The 15,454-nt window shown below is 30.6% G+C and overlaps 2 protein-coding genes across 4 annotated transcripts; both read left to right on the top strand.

Annotated features, from left to right (window-relative positions):
* The first annotated feature begins 3,820 nt into the window (after positions 1-3,820).
* LOC142629124 (uncharacterized) lies at positions 3,821-4,423 on the top strand. Its single transcript, XM_075803110.1, has one exon. The coding sequence runs from the start codon at positions 3,821-3,823 to the stop codon at positions 4,421-4,423; it is 603 nt and encodes a 200-aa protein (XP_075659225.1).
* Positions 4,424-11,757: 7,334 nt separating this feature from the next.
* On the top strand, positions 11,758-15,091 carry LOC142607899 (psbQ-like protein 3, chloroplastic). 3 transcript variants are annotated; one of them, XM_075779578.1, is made up of 4 exons: positions 11,758-12,000; positions 12,724-13,417; positions 13,955-14,057; positions 14,376-14,501. In XM_075779578.1, the coding sequence occupies exons 2-3, from the start codon at positions 12,956-12,958 to the stop codon at positions 14,048-14,050; spliced, it is 558 nt and encodes a 185-aa protein (XP_075635693.1). In that variant the 5' UTR covers positions 11,758-12,000; positions 12,724-12,955; the 3' UTR covers positions 14,051-14,057; positions 14,376-14,501. The 3 variants fall into 3 exon arrangements, with proteins under 3 accessions (XP_075635693.1, XP_075635684.1, XP_075635675.1); XM_075779569.1 differs by lacking the exon at positions 14,376-14,501 and adding an exon at positions 14,533-15,091 and having other exon boundaries at positions 11,759-12,000; XM_075779560.1 differs by lacking the exon at positions 14,376-14,501 and having other exon boundaries at positions 11,759-12,000; positions 13,955-14,316.
* Positions 15,092-15,454: the final 363 nt, after the last annotated feature.

The raw sequence follows: 15,454 nt of genomic DNA, 5'->3' as shown, positions 1-15,454 counted from the left end.
TGCTTTCGCTCTTATAAAGAGAGAGAGAGAGAGAGGGGTCCGGGGGAAAGCTGGAGGAGAGAGAGAGAGAGAGGAATCAGAGCCGTTGAATAGAACCGTACAAGTGAATCAAGGAGCGTTGATTAGAGAGGGAGAAGTGATGTGACAGTAGGCATGTGCCACCATCCTTGCAGGGGGGTCCTTGTCAGAGTACGGATTTTTTTGTTTATACAAATATGAAAATTTTAAATTAATAAAAAATAAAAAAGGAAAATTTGTACACGCACAGTGAAACCGTGTCATCCGGAAGGAGGTGAGGTGAGTGACTTGCTCCTTTGGAAGATGATGTGTGCGTGGGTGAGAGAGAGAGAGAGAGAGAGAGTTTGGACTAGTCTACTTGTAATAAGTGAACGCATGGTAATCTTTTTTTTCTTTTCTTTTTTCGATTTTTCATTTTAAATAAACTAAAAAATTTCCAAAAATATCTATTACTATAAACAGTTGCTAAATTATTGCTACAATTGTTTGTGAAAGATGAAATAAATAATGAATTTATGCACAGACGACTGATTACAATTTACTGTGAAAGTATTTACATCTGGAATTTTTAAACTATTTTATTTTATTTTATAATTTCAAAAATTATATCATATCATATCATTTTACAATACACTTAACATCTTATTTTTTATTTATCTCATCTATTCATTAAAATATTAATTTCAATCACTCTTTCTCTCTCTTCCTCTTCATAAAAAATTAATTAAAAATACTCACCCACCATCACTAGAGAAAAAAACAATATAAAAATGCATACAAGTTGCTACGGTGCCATCATAAAAATGGGATCGCACCGTAGCATAATTACAAATTTTTTTGCAATTGCAAAACCAGGTAATGAGGGGTTTTGAGGCACTGATGCTAAATATTACCAACATATAAAATCTTTAAACTATTATATTTTACCATCTCAAAAACTATATCATACCATTTTACAATATATCCAATATCACATTTCTTATTTATCTCATCTATTCATTAAAATATTAATTTTACCAACTCTTTCTCTCTCTTCCTATTCATAAAAATATAATTAAAAATACTCACCCACCATCACTAAGGAAAAAAAACAATATAAAAATGTATACATATTGCTACAGTGTCATCCTATTTTTAGGACGGCACTATAGCATAATTGCAATTTTTTTTTTTTTTTTTTGCAATTGCAAGACTTTGCAAGACTGGGTAATGGGGGATTTTGAGGCACTGATGTTAAATATTACCAACGTGTGGCATATACAATACCCATTGTGAACGCTCAAGAAAATTGTGACAAAAATTGTAAATTTGGTTGTAATACTAGAAAAACTTAAAAAATTCAGGACAAACTTACTTACAAGAGATGGGGGGGAGGGAGAGGAGAGGCTTGGGTAGAATTAGTCATACGCAAGAGACCTGATAAGATATTGGGTTGCTAACACATGGCAATTTTTGGACAAATGGTAACATCCTATCAGGTTTAGTGCACATGACACTGGACCCAAGTCAAACCCAAGATGAGGATAAATGTCTCCATTAAAAATACTAGTAGGTTTTAGTTAAGTTAGATCATTAGTATCAACTTACCACAAATTTTCTCTCTATTTTAGGATAATGTACTCTTTCTATTTAGCTAATTACTTGTTCTTTTCATTTCCATCAAATTTCATATTCTATCATCTATTTCATTTAAATATTATTTATTTATTCATTTTTATTATTATTTTTCTTACTTTTCAAAACACCAAATTTTCACCTTTTTAATTACTAAGACACAACAAATGATCAAATAATGGTTTAGGGAATGAAGAGACCTCCTTAAATATAAGGGGATGGATGAGGGGTGTTTTTCTTTTTTATTTTTCTCCCTAAATTACTACCTTACCTTACCCTATTATAAGGTAGCTGATACGATGCTTATCCAAAATATAGTTGCTTAATTATCTTATAATGTATAATTAAATTCAACTAGATGATTGAATGAACCATGCAATAATTGAGAAATGTAAAAGTAACTGTAGAATTACATGTAATTAGTATTAAGTTTTATCCAAAATAACACTGTACCATTTATTTATTTTTTCTGAGATGCACAACTTTATAAAGTTATTTACTTATTTTTACGTATAAGTGTATCTTTTTATACTTTCAATAAATTAGTAAAAGCAACAAGTGTGATGACAAGTAGGAATTCCATAAAAAGCAACAATTTACGGTTCAAGTCCACAATTCAACTTCTATAATAAAAAAATAAAAATATTGTCTATCAATCATTTCTCTCAAACCATACTGAAGTATAAGTTTTGTGTGTTATATATGCCTTCCTTTTTTTTTTTTTTTCTTTTTTTCTAAATGCATATTATTCATTTATTTATTTATTTTTCTTTATATAAAACTTAAGAAAATAACAATATACGCTCCAACTATGTAAGGTGTAGCTATGTATGAGTTGGTATAACTTATTTTTATTGACATTTTAGGTTAAAAAATGGTAAATATACTGCTTTTTTAAACCTCAATTTTTTGTATTTAGATTATATTTTAGTTAAAAGCTTATTTGCTTAAAATTGATCATATGAAAATTGTGCAAAAAAAAGTTAAGTTTAAGAAAACTATACATGGACAATAAGCTAAAAAAGTTCATCTTTTTTTTTTATAAGATTAAAGGGAATTAAAGAGTAGTCTCTAATTATAGAAAGTGTATTTTGTAAGTGTGTTTTTGGTATAACTTATTTCTACTGGTTAGTTTTGACTAAATAAATAAATGAAGTAAATCACACAATTACACCTAAAAAACATAGGGTTTAAAAAATTATACATAAGTACGGTAAAAACATAAGCCAACTTATAAACTAAACCAAACAAATATTTTCATTTTGACTTTGAATATTATCATGTTTTTTACGTGTCATATATATATATATATATATATATATATATAAAGTTTTACGTTAGTATTATAAATGAATGTGTATAAAAATCAAGAATTTTGTAACTCAATTGACATATTTTAATGTTTCTAAGGAAAATGTTTAGAATTCAAATATTCCCATTGTTGAAACTTGAAACCATAAAAAAGAAACGCGTATAAAAACATTTATTATGTTGGTAATTATCAATAGAACTCATTACATACTATATAATGCAAATTAAATTCCAAAAGCATAGGTATAACAAATGAGAAATGATATGTCCACAACATTTTTACAATATTTTTTACAACAAATCTTAAGTGGCAGGTTGTTACTGGTTGTTATTGTTGGGGCAAAAAAGTAATCTTAGTGTTAAGTTCAAATTTGAACCAATAATAACTAACCACCTATGATTTGTTGTGAAAATGTTGTAAAAATGTTGTGGACGTAGCACATTTCATAACAAATAGCTATCTTCTCTTTGGGATTTCTCTCCTAGTGCCAAGTGATTACCCTTTGTTTAAAAATTGCATGGATTAAGTAATTTGTCTAGACTTTGGGGTGATTTTAAAATTACATCACAGAGCATCAAAAATTTTAATTAAAATCATGAATTTCTAAATATTTTTAATTTGCGTGCTTAATGCATCACTATTTAATTAAAAGAAACAGAAAATCATTTCATATTAAATCATAGGACCTCAAATAAATTGTATAACAAAATTTTAAATTATATAATAATCAATGGTTTAGTTATTGTCACTAAAATATATTCAATCAATTTACATATTATATAAGCTCATGTCCAAATCATATCATGTCATATACTATATAATAAAAACCGTGTTATACAACATGATCAATTTGGTACAATCGAAATCCAAAAGTGCATGAATCTGTCTGCCAAACACCAAGCTAGATCTGAAACTAACTTTGCCTTAAATCTTCTTCTAGATTATAAAGAAGCTTCTAATCATTTCCTTCATGGGCCAACAACATGTGAGTTAAGCTATAAAAGACCCCTAGCTGGGGTTTATAAAATAAATGTTGATAGGGCAACATTGAAAGATAGGAAGAAATCAAGTGTAGGAGTGATCATAAGAGATTCCAAGGGTGAAGTTGCAACTGGGCTATGCAAGTCACTCCCAGCTACTATATGGTTTTGGAGATTGAAGTTATATATGGTTGGGGAAACTAGAATCCTGCTAGCGAAGGAAATGGAACTTCAGCAAGTTATCATCAAGTCAGATTCACTCTCAATTGTTCAAAACATTTTATCAAAGGAAGTTAGTGGGGAAATCGGCCATCTTGTTCAAGATAATCTTAGTCTTCTAGATTTCTTCAACAGCTGGAAGATCAAACACCTGAAAAGAGACTATAACAAGGTTGCGCATGAACTTGCTCGTTTCGCTAGATGTAATGAGACTTGCAAGGTTTGGAAAGGAGTTTCTCCTCCAATGGTGAGACACCTCATCCACCTGAACTGCCTGTAAAGCTGTAGCTTTTTCATATCTTTGTTGTACCAAGTTTCTCATAAATAAAAAAAATTGTGTCATACATGTTGTGGTTGCTCTCTCTCTCATGTCATACAACGATTTATAAGCTATTGTTAAAGTTCCAAACATTGCTCTGAGTAAAATTCTTATACCAAAAGTTTTAGTTAAAAGATGTTTCATTATTTATTTTAATAATCTACTATAATTCCAAGTGGACGCCCTCTGATTTTTATCTTTTATAATTTTGTTTTTTTTTACCCTTTGTTTCTCTTTATATCACATGGATCATAATGGATTCATTAGAAGTATCAACATAGGTTGCTCAAAATGAAGCTTAAGGAATTTATTTATGTATTTTAAATTATTTTAATAATTTATTATGGATTTTTGTTATAATAAAAACTTTACTCTACACAATCTACTTCGTTATATAACTTAAAATAAATATTTTTGTTTCATGTTACTATATATTTTAGTGTTCAATTTTAGTTATATTATTGAAATATTTGATTTTGTTTATATATAATTTTTTTTAGTGACCCATGTATCTCACAAGTATAATTTTTTTTTCTTATAATAAGCTAAGGAATGGTTCAAACACTGTGTAAAAAGAATTAGGCAGTGCCATGACTCATAAGACTTTTTATAAAAAAAAAAGATATAAGACTCATGACATCATATTAAGGTAAATTTAGTTATTGAAGTTTAACTAAATTGAAATTATATCCATAACAAAAATACAAATGCATCCAATAAACAAACCTAGCCAAAAACATTGGAAATGAATAGATAACAAATTTTAACAAAACAAAACCCTCATTAGATCTTACATAATGAAATAATATACTATAATTTAAGGACAAAGTTTAAATCTAACACTGACTTAAAAGATCAAAATGTCTTTTTGAATATTTCATTTTTAGACTAAATTGCAAGTCTACACCTTTAAAATTTGGGATAATTTTGATTTTGATTCCTAAAATCTCAAATTTTGGATTCATACCATTAATGTTACATATTGTTTGAAATTAAGTCATTCCATCAATGTGTTGTAGTGAGGTGTTTGAACACTATTAAAACTATGTCAAATATTATTTTGACTAAATTGCATTTTACTCCTTTAAAGTTTGGGTATTTTTTATTTTCTCCCTGAAGTTTTATAATTTTAATCCTTAAAATATCATTTTGAGTTGAGGAAACACTTAATAAACACCTCATCAAAACACATAGATGAAAGAGTTTTAATTCAAAAATTATACAATGTTAGGGATGCATATCTAAAATTTAAAATTTAAAGGTGTAAATTGCAATTTATTTGTATTTCTGTGAAGAAAACCTTATTCAAAAATATTATAGTCTTGAGCATGATCTAAAATCGATAAAAAAGATAAGACAATTGCATTTGAAAATTCAAATCTCAAGCTCTTTTATTATTATTATTATTATTTTTGGATGAAATATACGTAATTTTATTAAGAAGAGGATAAGTACATAACATGCTTGAATCACAAGCTTTTATTTAGGTAGGAATTGGATTTAAAATAAATTGTTTCTTTTGTTTAATATTTCTTGTTTCCATTGAATGGTAATTGTACTTGTGACAAACAATAGGAAATGGACATGAGAGGTTGCATGTGAAAAGCACCATAACCACTTATTGTTTTTCCGTATTTTTAGAACAATCTAAAAGAAAAGAAAAATGACAAGCACCAACTTTGTCAATTTAGTGGAAAAGCAATAAGTTGATGGGCATAAATGTGCTGCCAAATAATGCAAGAGTGAACATGAATATGTACGAAACTTCGTTCAACTTGACTATACTTGAGACTTGAGAGTAAAGGTGTCAAGTTTGGGCTGGATGATCAGATTTGACCAGACTATTAACATATTGCGGTTTCAAATTCAAGGGACTGACTTTTTAAAGCTTAAAGATGCGTTTGGCAACCTGAAAAAATGTATAAAAATATATGTAATATTATTTAAAAATTGAAAACACGTTGTTAAACTACTATACCAAATGGGCCTTATTGTTCTTTTTTAAGTTTTTTTTTCAAAAAACAATGTTATTTGGAAAAATCCCCCACCACCGCATATCCTTAGTGCGATGGTAATTCCATAAGTATAACTGTTTTGTAGAGTGTGGGGGCAAGGATTGAGGTTCAAGTATTCAGGAAGGAGTTTCACATATATATACACTTAAATTATGCTAGAGTAGAATTCTATCTTATATAAAAAAAATAAATCTCCCTAATATTAACTGGAACCCTCACCTAAGTTTGGGTTTGATACTTTTGGGCCCAGTCGACTTATATCCCATTAAAGGTTTTCTTTTCTTGTGCAATTTTTATTTTTATTTTTATTTTTTTTTATACAAGGTAGAATTATACTCTAGCCTAATCTAAGTGTATATGTGTGTGAAGCTCCCTCCTGGAGACTTGAACCCCTGCCCTTGCCCCCCACACCCCACAAGCACTTATACTTGTGGAGTGACCATCGCACCAAGAGGATGCGGTGGTATTTTTATTTTTAAAATGTACTTTCTTACTTAATTTCTTTTTAAAATTAAATAATTAAGTAGGAAAGATTTGAATTTTAAATATTTCATTTGAGTTATAATTACAAGGCTCTTGACACTTTTTTGCCTTTTGTCAATAAAATACTTGTTGTAACTAAATTATGTGAGTGCTTTGCTTTTGTTTAAAACGTAAATAAATGGTAAATTACAACTTAATCACTTATAGTTTGACCTGAATTTAAGTTATCTACTCATGGTTTGAATTTTGATATTTTATCTACCTGAGTTAGGCTTCTGTAACCCACCTCTCCATTTTATGTTAAAAAAACACATTTAAACGTAAAAAATATAACATAAAACGGATAAAAAAAACTAGGGTTTAAAATTTTGCAAAAGATGGATGAACATCAAATAAAAAAAATACAAATTAATTATCAGAACTTCTCTCAAAAAATTTATTTATTAGCAAACAATAAGCCTTTTGTGACAAACCCATCAAAATGAAGCAAGCTTCTAGTATTAGCCTTAAAGAGAAACCAAAAAATATAAATAAAATTGAAAACATAGCATGAATCTTGGCTGGGTTTTTGAGAGAGAGAGAACTTGAACTTTAATGAAGACATGATAAGGCACTAGGGACAAGATGAGATTTGGGTAAGATGATAACAATGAAGAAGTCAATATATTATTTCAAAAAAAAAAAAAAGTCAATATATTTTCAACACCTTTGGCTGATCTTGATTAGAGGTTTAGGATTCGAAAATAGCGATCTTGATTGCTGGGGTGTGAAGTCCTTTCCGGAGGAGTATTTAATTTTAATGCCCATAACTCTTGCCCATCTTCTCGTCTTAGGATCTAGAAATTTGAGAACATTGGACAATAAGAGGTTTCAACACCTTACCTCTACATTGCTCACATCCCCCTCATAGATATCGATGAAGAAATCAATCAATATCTGAGCCAAAAGTGTAGACAATATCCAACCCATATGATACTTGGGTAAGATGATATAGTGTGAAATTTAAAATTTTTTATTCAAACCCTGACCTTTTGATTTGTTTTATGTTATGTTTTTGTATTAAATGTGTTTTTTAACTAAAAATGGAGAGGCGGGTTACGGAAGTCTAACTGAGCATAGTTCAGGTGGATAAAATGTCAAATTTCAAAACACAGGTAGACAACAAAAATTTGGGCCAAACCACACCTAGATGAGTTGTAATTAGCCCTTAAATAAATCAAATGACAAGGTTCAATTGGCATTTTATTTTAAGATTTTAAAAAATTTGCAAAATCTAATGGAATTGATGAGTACGTTGCATTATAGCACTTTATAATTATTGTTGTATGAATGTTTCTTATCTATAAGTTTATTAGGGGCTGTTTGTATTTTAATGTTTCCATCACCTATCACTCTATTTCCATCACTCATCACTCAAAAATGATAGGTCCCACGGAGCAATAGCTTGTTTGGATGTGTTTTCATATTTTGTTTTCATCACTCAATTCTCACCAAAGTGAGTAATGAGTTATGAAAACTGGAAACAAGTTTGAGGTGTTTTCAGATACTTGAGATATGAGTTAAATGGCAATTTGGTAATTAAATGGAATTTGTGGGACCCAATGCTTTGTGTTGTCACATCAAACACCTAAAGCTTTTCACTTATCCTTCTTTCTTTTATCACATTTGCTCCTTCTTCTCTCTTTCCACCCAGTTGCAGGTTCACATCTGGATTTTTTTTTCTTCCTTTCTTCACATCTATTGCTTCTTTATCTAAAACATCATCTTTCATTAAATTCACCAAGTCTTTGGTCACCACAACCAAAGTTGTTTCTGTTATTTGTTTCAGTCATTGGTTTTAGTCATTCTCAAGCACAGAGCTTTCTTCTCATCAATGGAAAAAATAGTAGTTGTCTAAAGTGAGCACCAAATAGTATTTGTTTCAGATCAGAGATGAGTTTGTCAAGGATGCTAATGAATTTTTTGGGTTTGTGCTTCAAGCTTAGAACCGAAGTGGTTGTTATGGGTATTGAGGGTTGAAGGAAGAAAAAAAAGAAAAAATAAGCTCCTGTGTTCAGTGAGTGGTTGTTGTGGGTATTGGGGGTTGAAGGAAAAAAAAAACAAAAGAAAAAAAGAAATAAGAAGCTCCTAGGTTTGGTGAGTGGTTGTTGTGGGTATTGGGGGTTGAAGGAAAAAAAAAAAGAAAAGAAAAAGAAGCTCCTGGTTTGGTGAGTTTGCGTATTGGGGGTTGAAGAAGGAAATAATAATAATATTAAGTAAAAGCTGCACCAAGTCAATCCGTGGGTCTCGCAAAAAGTAAATTTTTTTGAGTTATCAAAAGTTGTAAACAAGTACCAAACATGCCACCTTAGGAAGTTAGGGTATTTTCAGTAATAAGTGAAGAGTTATTGTGAGTGATGAGTGATCATTTTTTTTTCATCCAAACAGCCCCTTAATATGAGTGTATGACTTTATAGCGTGTGCTTGGATTTTTTTTCCTAAAGTTGATAAAATACAATTGTTAGGGACTAATTGATGTAAAAAAAAATTTTGAATTTTTTTTACAAAATAATATTTTATTTTGGCCATTAGTCATATAAACATTTTTCATCTATCACTTATTTTAACACAGTACAAAAATGTTAGGGACTAATTGACATTTAAAAAATTAGAAACCAAATTGACACATAATATAAATTAGGGCAGTCTTTTGCCAAAATATTGCTTAAAAAATATGAGCATTCACATCAGTGTAGCTATTTTAATACTTCAGCAAATATATTGCTAAAGACTAAAAAAAAAAAAAAAATCGACGTATCAGTGAGGGTCACACGCAATTTATGGCACGGTACTACTCCTAGCCAGCTATAAAAAAAAATCTTATTTGATTTATTTTTCACTCATCTCTCCCTCTCTCTCATGAAACCCCATGATCGGAGTAGATCAAAGTAGATGGTGGTGTTGCTGTGGTGGTTGACTTTGTTTGGTTTTGATGAGGCTTTGATGTGGGTTTTGATGAGTTTTTCAGATGGGTTTTGTTGGCTTTGGGTTTGTTGGTTTTTGATGGTGAACCATGGCGGTGCTGTTGTGGTGGTTAGGTTTGAGTTTGTTTGGTTTTGATGGGGTTTTTATGTTAGTTTTGTTGCCCTTGGGTTTGTTAGGATTCTAATGGGTGGTATCGTGGTGGTGGTGCTATGGTGTTTGGGTTTGTTCAGTTTTTTTAATGGAGTTTTTGATGTGGGTTTTGTGATTGTGATGTGATTTTTTACGTGGGTTTTATTAGATTTCTGATGGTGATACTCTGATGTTGTTATATATGGTTGTGCCGTTGATTTGTTGTATATGGTGGTGCTGTGGAGGTATATTGCCATAGAGTAGTCTACGTTGAGAGAAGAGAAAAAAAAAATTAAATGAAGTAAGAAAAAGAGTATTGAGGTTGATGTGTGAACATAAAAAACATAGTTAGCTAAACTATAAAAAATAGAGTTTTTTGAGTTAATTTAGCTACTAATTTGAGGATGCTGATGTGAATGCTCTTATAAGTTTTATGTATTGTATAAAGTTTTTTTTTTATTTAAACTAAACGAGGAGAGAGACAAAATTCGGCACCCTAATTGTTGAATTACTCAAAAAAATGGCATCTTTGGTGCCAATTTTGAAAGAGAGAGAGGAAAGAGAATGAGGGGACATAAGAGAGAGGAGAAAGAAATGTGCCACTGTTTTGAAAATGGAGAGAGGATAGAGAAAATTGAGTGAGAAAAATCATGCACACATAATAGTAACTATAATGTAATTGATGCAAATCCACATTATCTTTAATATATATAAATACCAACATAAAAAATTTACAATATATTAGCATATGTTTTTTACATAACATATATACAATAAATTATTTTTCAAGTAATAAACACAAACATAATAAAAATTAGAGAATCAAGAAGCTTACTACAATTTTGATACCAAGCAATGGATTATAAGAATTATAGAGTGACACTTGCACCAAAAAAGAAAAAGAAAAATCAAATAATCATAAATAAACAAAAAAAACAACTATACAAAATAAGAAAATTCATATATTGTAAGTATTACAATAGATTATGCTAAATATTAAAACATAACTTACAATACACATTTTTTTCTCTCTCCAATCCATTTATGAGTACCAAACAAACATACTACACAAATTTGTTAGAAATAGTGACACTTTTGATTTCTCTCTCCTCTCTTTTGCCAAATCAGCACCAATAGTGCTGAATTTTGCATCATTCAGCAACAAAAAAAAAAACTTTGTATAGTGCACATAAATCTTATAAACTTGTATTTAAGCAATAATTAGTCTATTTTATATTTGGGTAAATTATAAATTATACCTTTGAATTTTATACTCTAAAGTTTTAGAATTTTGGTTTTATATCGTAAATTTTGATTTTGTTAGCAATTCACCCTATGATTAGTTTTCGCTATTAAGTAACACATATGCATAATAACATATTTTATTTTTGCCTAAACAGTGCCAAAGGTAACGTTTTAGTGAAGGCAGAAGACCAAGAGCAGACCTAGCTGTAATTGACTCATATGCTCTGGTCTTGTCCAGTTACAGTGGAGGCATGGAGAATGATTGATTTTTTTTTTTTCATAATTCTGATTCCATGATTTATGTTTTTGATAATTTGTCTCTTTTTATGAGTAAATGGAATCGAGTAGATAATTTGAGAAAAATGATGGAAAAAGCAAAACCTCTGGCTACAAATTCCATACTGCTTTGGTGTCTAACAGAATTAAAAATCACCGCAATAAAAAACCAAGTAGTTGCACTTTTTAAAACTGACTTACAAATTGCCTAGCTTTAAACAAAAAAAAAAAACCCCTTTAGCTCCAGTGAACCCAGACGGCCAGGCCTCCCTAACCCAGGTGTCAATGTTATCCTCTGCTCCCATTCTCACTCTCACTCTCACTCTCACTCGCATCATCTATTCTAAAATTAAATAACAAATAAAACACCGAAATCCTCTTTCGCTGTCACTTCTCATCTAAGCCAGCCAACTAACCAAGTTTCAGGTACAGGCTCTTTCTCTCTCTACCCACTTCTATCACACCTCAAAATTCAGGGAACTTCTTACATATTGTTTTCTTGTTCATTACTTGTTACCTATTTATTTGAAATGATAGACAATTTTGTTGTTGTTGTTGTTGTTTCATTTGAACTTTAACATTAGGAAGAAGATACTGATTGATATTACATTGATATTGTAAGGTATAGGCAGTACTAGGAAGAAGATACTGAATGTGGTTGTGTTTGTTAAGAATAGCTTGCCTTGGTGTAAGGATTAAGGAATACAAGTATGGGTGGACAGTAGACTTACCCTATATTTGTTATTTTTATTTTTATTTTTGGGGGAAATATATTAGTTCAAAATAAAAATGTAAACAAATTGATTTTTTTTTTTAATACCCAAATAAGATATTATAATAAATTACAATTTTCAAGATATATTGGATTCATTTCTTATATACATTTTTTATTAAAAAAAGTTTTAATGTTTTATTCATTTGAAGATAACACTGTGCATCATTTTATCAAATAAAGCAGATGTCACCCAGAAAAAAAAAAAAATGCATGATGATTTTGTGTTCTTCAGCCCTCTATTGTAATGTTATTTGTAGTACTTTCTTATTCTATATGTTGTAAGAACAAAGCATATGATGCTAGGAAGGAATATAACAATAGTCTTTCGTTTCTATAAGATAACTAAATGCTCATATAAACACGATCTTTTGCAGGAGGGTGTCTGGGACAGATAATTGCAGGTTTCAGTTGAAAAGGAAATAGGATCTTTGTCTGAATTCCATCTTTTAACCATTTTCTCTATAGATTCTTTCTCTGATAATTGAGTACCATAAAGGTTGCTTTTAACAAGCATTTCTTTAAATCCTTGGACCATTCTGGAAATTGAAATAATAGGTATAGATAGCGATTATTATACCAAATTATCTTGTTAAAATTCACAAGAGGATGTCATTTACACCATTGGTCTTGCAACCCAACCTATCATATTATCCTCCAACCTTCACCTGCTGTTCAAAACCCTCTTTTAGGTCGAGAGAGATGCCCCAGAAGGTCCTCGGAACTAATTTCAGTAGAAGAAGAGTAGGAGGAATAGCAGCAATGGTGTCGATACTATTGGCACAAGAAGTGATTTTTGGTCAAGAGGTTGCAGAGGGATTTGAACTTAAGATGGTAGTACCTGGTCAAACATTCGAAAAGGCAGTGAGTGAAATCAGAGGTCATGCACAAGCTTTGTTACAAATAAAATCTCTAATTGAGTCAGAGTCATGGGGTGAAGCACAGAAGGTCCTAAGGAAGAACTCAGCCTACCTGAAACAGGACATATATACCATAATCCAAGGCATACCTGGAAATGAGAGGCCCGAACTAAGGAAGCTGTATTCCAATCTCTTCAATAATGCCACCAGGGTAATGTTACTTACACATCATCTTTATGTATCATGGAATTGGAGGACTTTTTCATTGGGATGCTTTTTGTGGCATTGATTTTAAGGTGATAAATGCCATATCCCCCTAGATTTCTGCTTTCCACATAATATTCATATTTCTACCCACTAGATATATTCTATAATAGTGATCTTAAGTATTCCTAGTATTGGGATCATCCACTTAGATTGTAATTGAAATTCACAGGTTTCATCAAGTCAAATAAATGATTATACTGCCAAAAGATAGTAGTTTTCAATAAACCATTGCATGGGAAATTTTTATTTATGTTAATTTTCATAGGAAATGTTACTCTTTCTGATACTGTTTTGACAGATTTGTTCCTTTTGGTGACAATTTTGCTCTTACAGGAAGTTTATCTTACAATTTTTTAAAAAATAGGGAAGAAGAAGATTCTGCTATTGCTGAAATAATGTTCTAGCTAGCCAAAATAAATAAATAAGAAGAAATTATTAATCTTTGGAACTGACAATTGTTCATGTTTAATGTACATTGCAGCTAGATTATGCAGCAAGGGACAAAGATGCATCACGTGTCTGGCAGTGCTATGATAACATTGTTGTGGCCCTCAATGACATTTTATCTAGGATATAGTCAGAAGGTGCTTTTCCTTTTTCCTTCTTTCCTTTTTAAGATTCTTGTCCTTTGAAATATGAAATAATGGGAACTTAAAATGGTTTGTCTAAAATGAGCTCATTTTGGCTAGACTTGTAGGATTCAGAGAGATATGTCTTATTGGTCTTGTCAAAAACATGCTATAATAGGGGTGTTACCTTTTTGTAAAAGCTAAGCCTATAAAAGAATATTATGGAATTTGGCCTGCCGAATTATTGGTTGGTATCTCATATCTGTTTTGCCAACTGCCTGTTTTGTAAGCTATAGGAATTGATTTTGTCAATTTTATGTGACCATAAACTAGCTGAACAAGGATCCTCACCTAAAGATTAGGATTTCGGGCCTAACTGAAAATTGATATACACAAGAATAACAAGAGCATGATCTGGTCCAGTTTTATTAACAAGGTATGATCTTTATATAAATTTTTTGTTCTGTTACTAATTTTGATTTTTACACAGATAGTTACAAGTTCCTCTTTAGAAAAATCAAAGAACTGATGTAGATTGCTATTAGTTCGTTGATCATAACCGGCATAAGAGTGGTATCCTAGCAAAACAACACGCATTGCTAATTTGCTATGAAGGGTTGCTCACAACCTCAGATGGTCCACCTGAACTTCAAAATGTGAAAGAAAATGCTATCTAACGAATCCAGATTTTGAGCTCAACAGAATACAAAAATGAGGATAACAACTAGGAAGCATCGTTTGTGGGACAAAATGGCTAATCAGTGACAGGATACCACTTGTATAAGTGACAAATATGCCTACTTGCTCATGTACATATAAGCACAATAACCGCATTTGTCATATGGTGCTAGTTAAAGCAAAGCAAGGGCGTTAGTATTGGTGGGTACTTTTCCTAAGGCTCTACCAGTGATCAATGGGGCCATGGCCTTGGTCTAACTGGTTTACGAAGATGGGCCGCTGGGTATGTGTGGGATGGGCTTCTCACCATTTCTAATCTTCCCTTTTTGGTATTTACCCTGATTTTAGAGATGGGTTGGGGTTAGGGCCTCCCATTTTCTTCTCTTAATTATATTAAAAAAAAAAAGAAAAAAGAAATCCAATAATAGATATACAAGTATAGAATAATCCTAGTAGATAATTGAAAATTACTAAATTATTGGAATTAATTATTTACTTTTCTTCGCTCAAAAAAAAAAAAAAAACTTTTCATGAATACATGATTATTTTGATAATTTAGAGAGGCTAATCATGTTTAGCTTTCTCCAATCAGAAAAATAGTCAATCATTATAAAATCCCGATTTTATCTCTTAAAAGTTTTTTTTTAAAAAAATCATAATAAATATGGATAAAAAAAGAAAAATCCCAAAACTAGAAAATTGTTGTCAAAGTGCCAATTTGCTCTCTGACTCTG

Source organism: Castanea sativa, chromosome 1 (assembly GCF_040712315.1).
Source record: "Castanea sativa cultivar Marrone di Chiusa Pesio chromosome 1, ASM4071231v1".
In the NCBI taxonomy this organism is placed as follows: Eukaryota; Viridiplantae; Streptophyta; class Magnoliopsida; order Fagales; family Fagaceae; genus Castanea; species Castanea sativa.
This window is presented reverse-complemented; position numbering and strand designations above follow the sequence as displayed.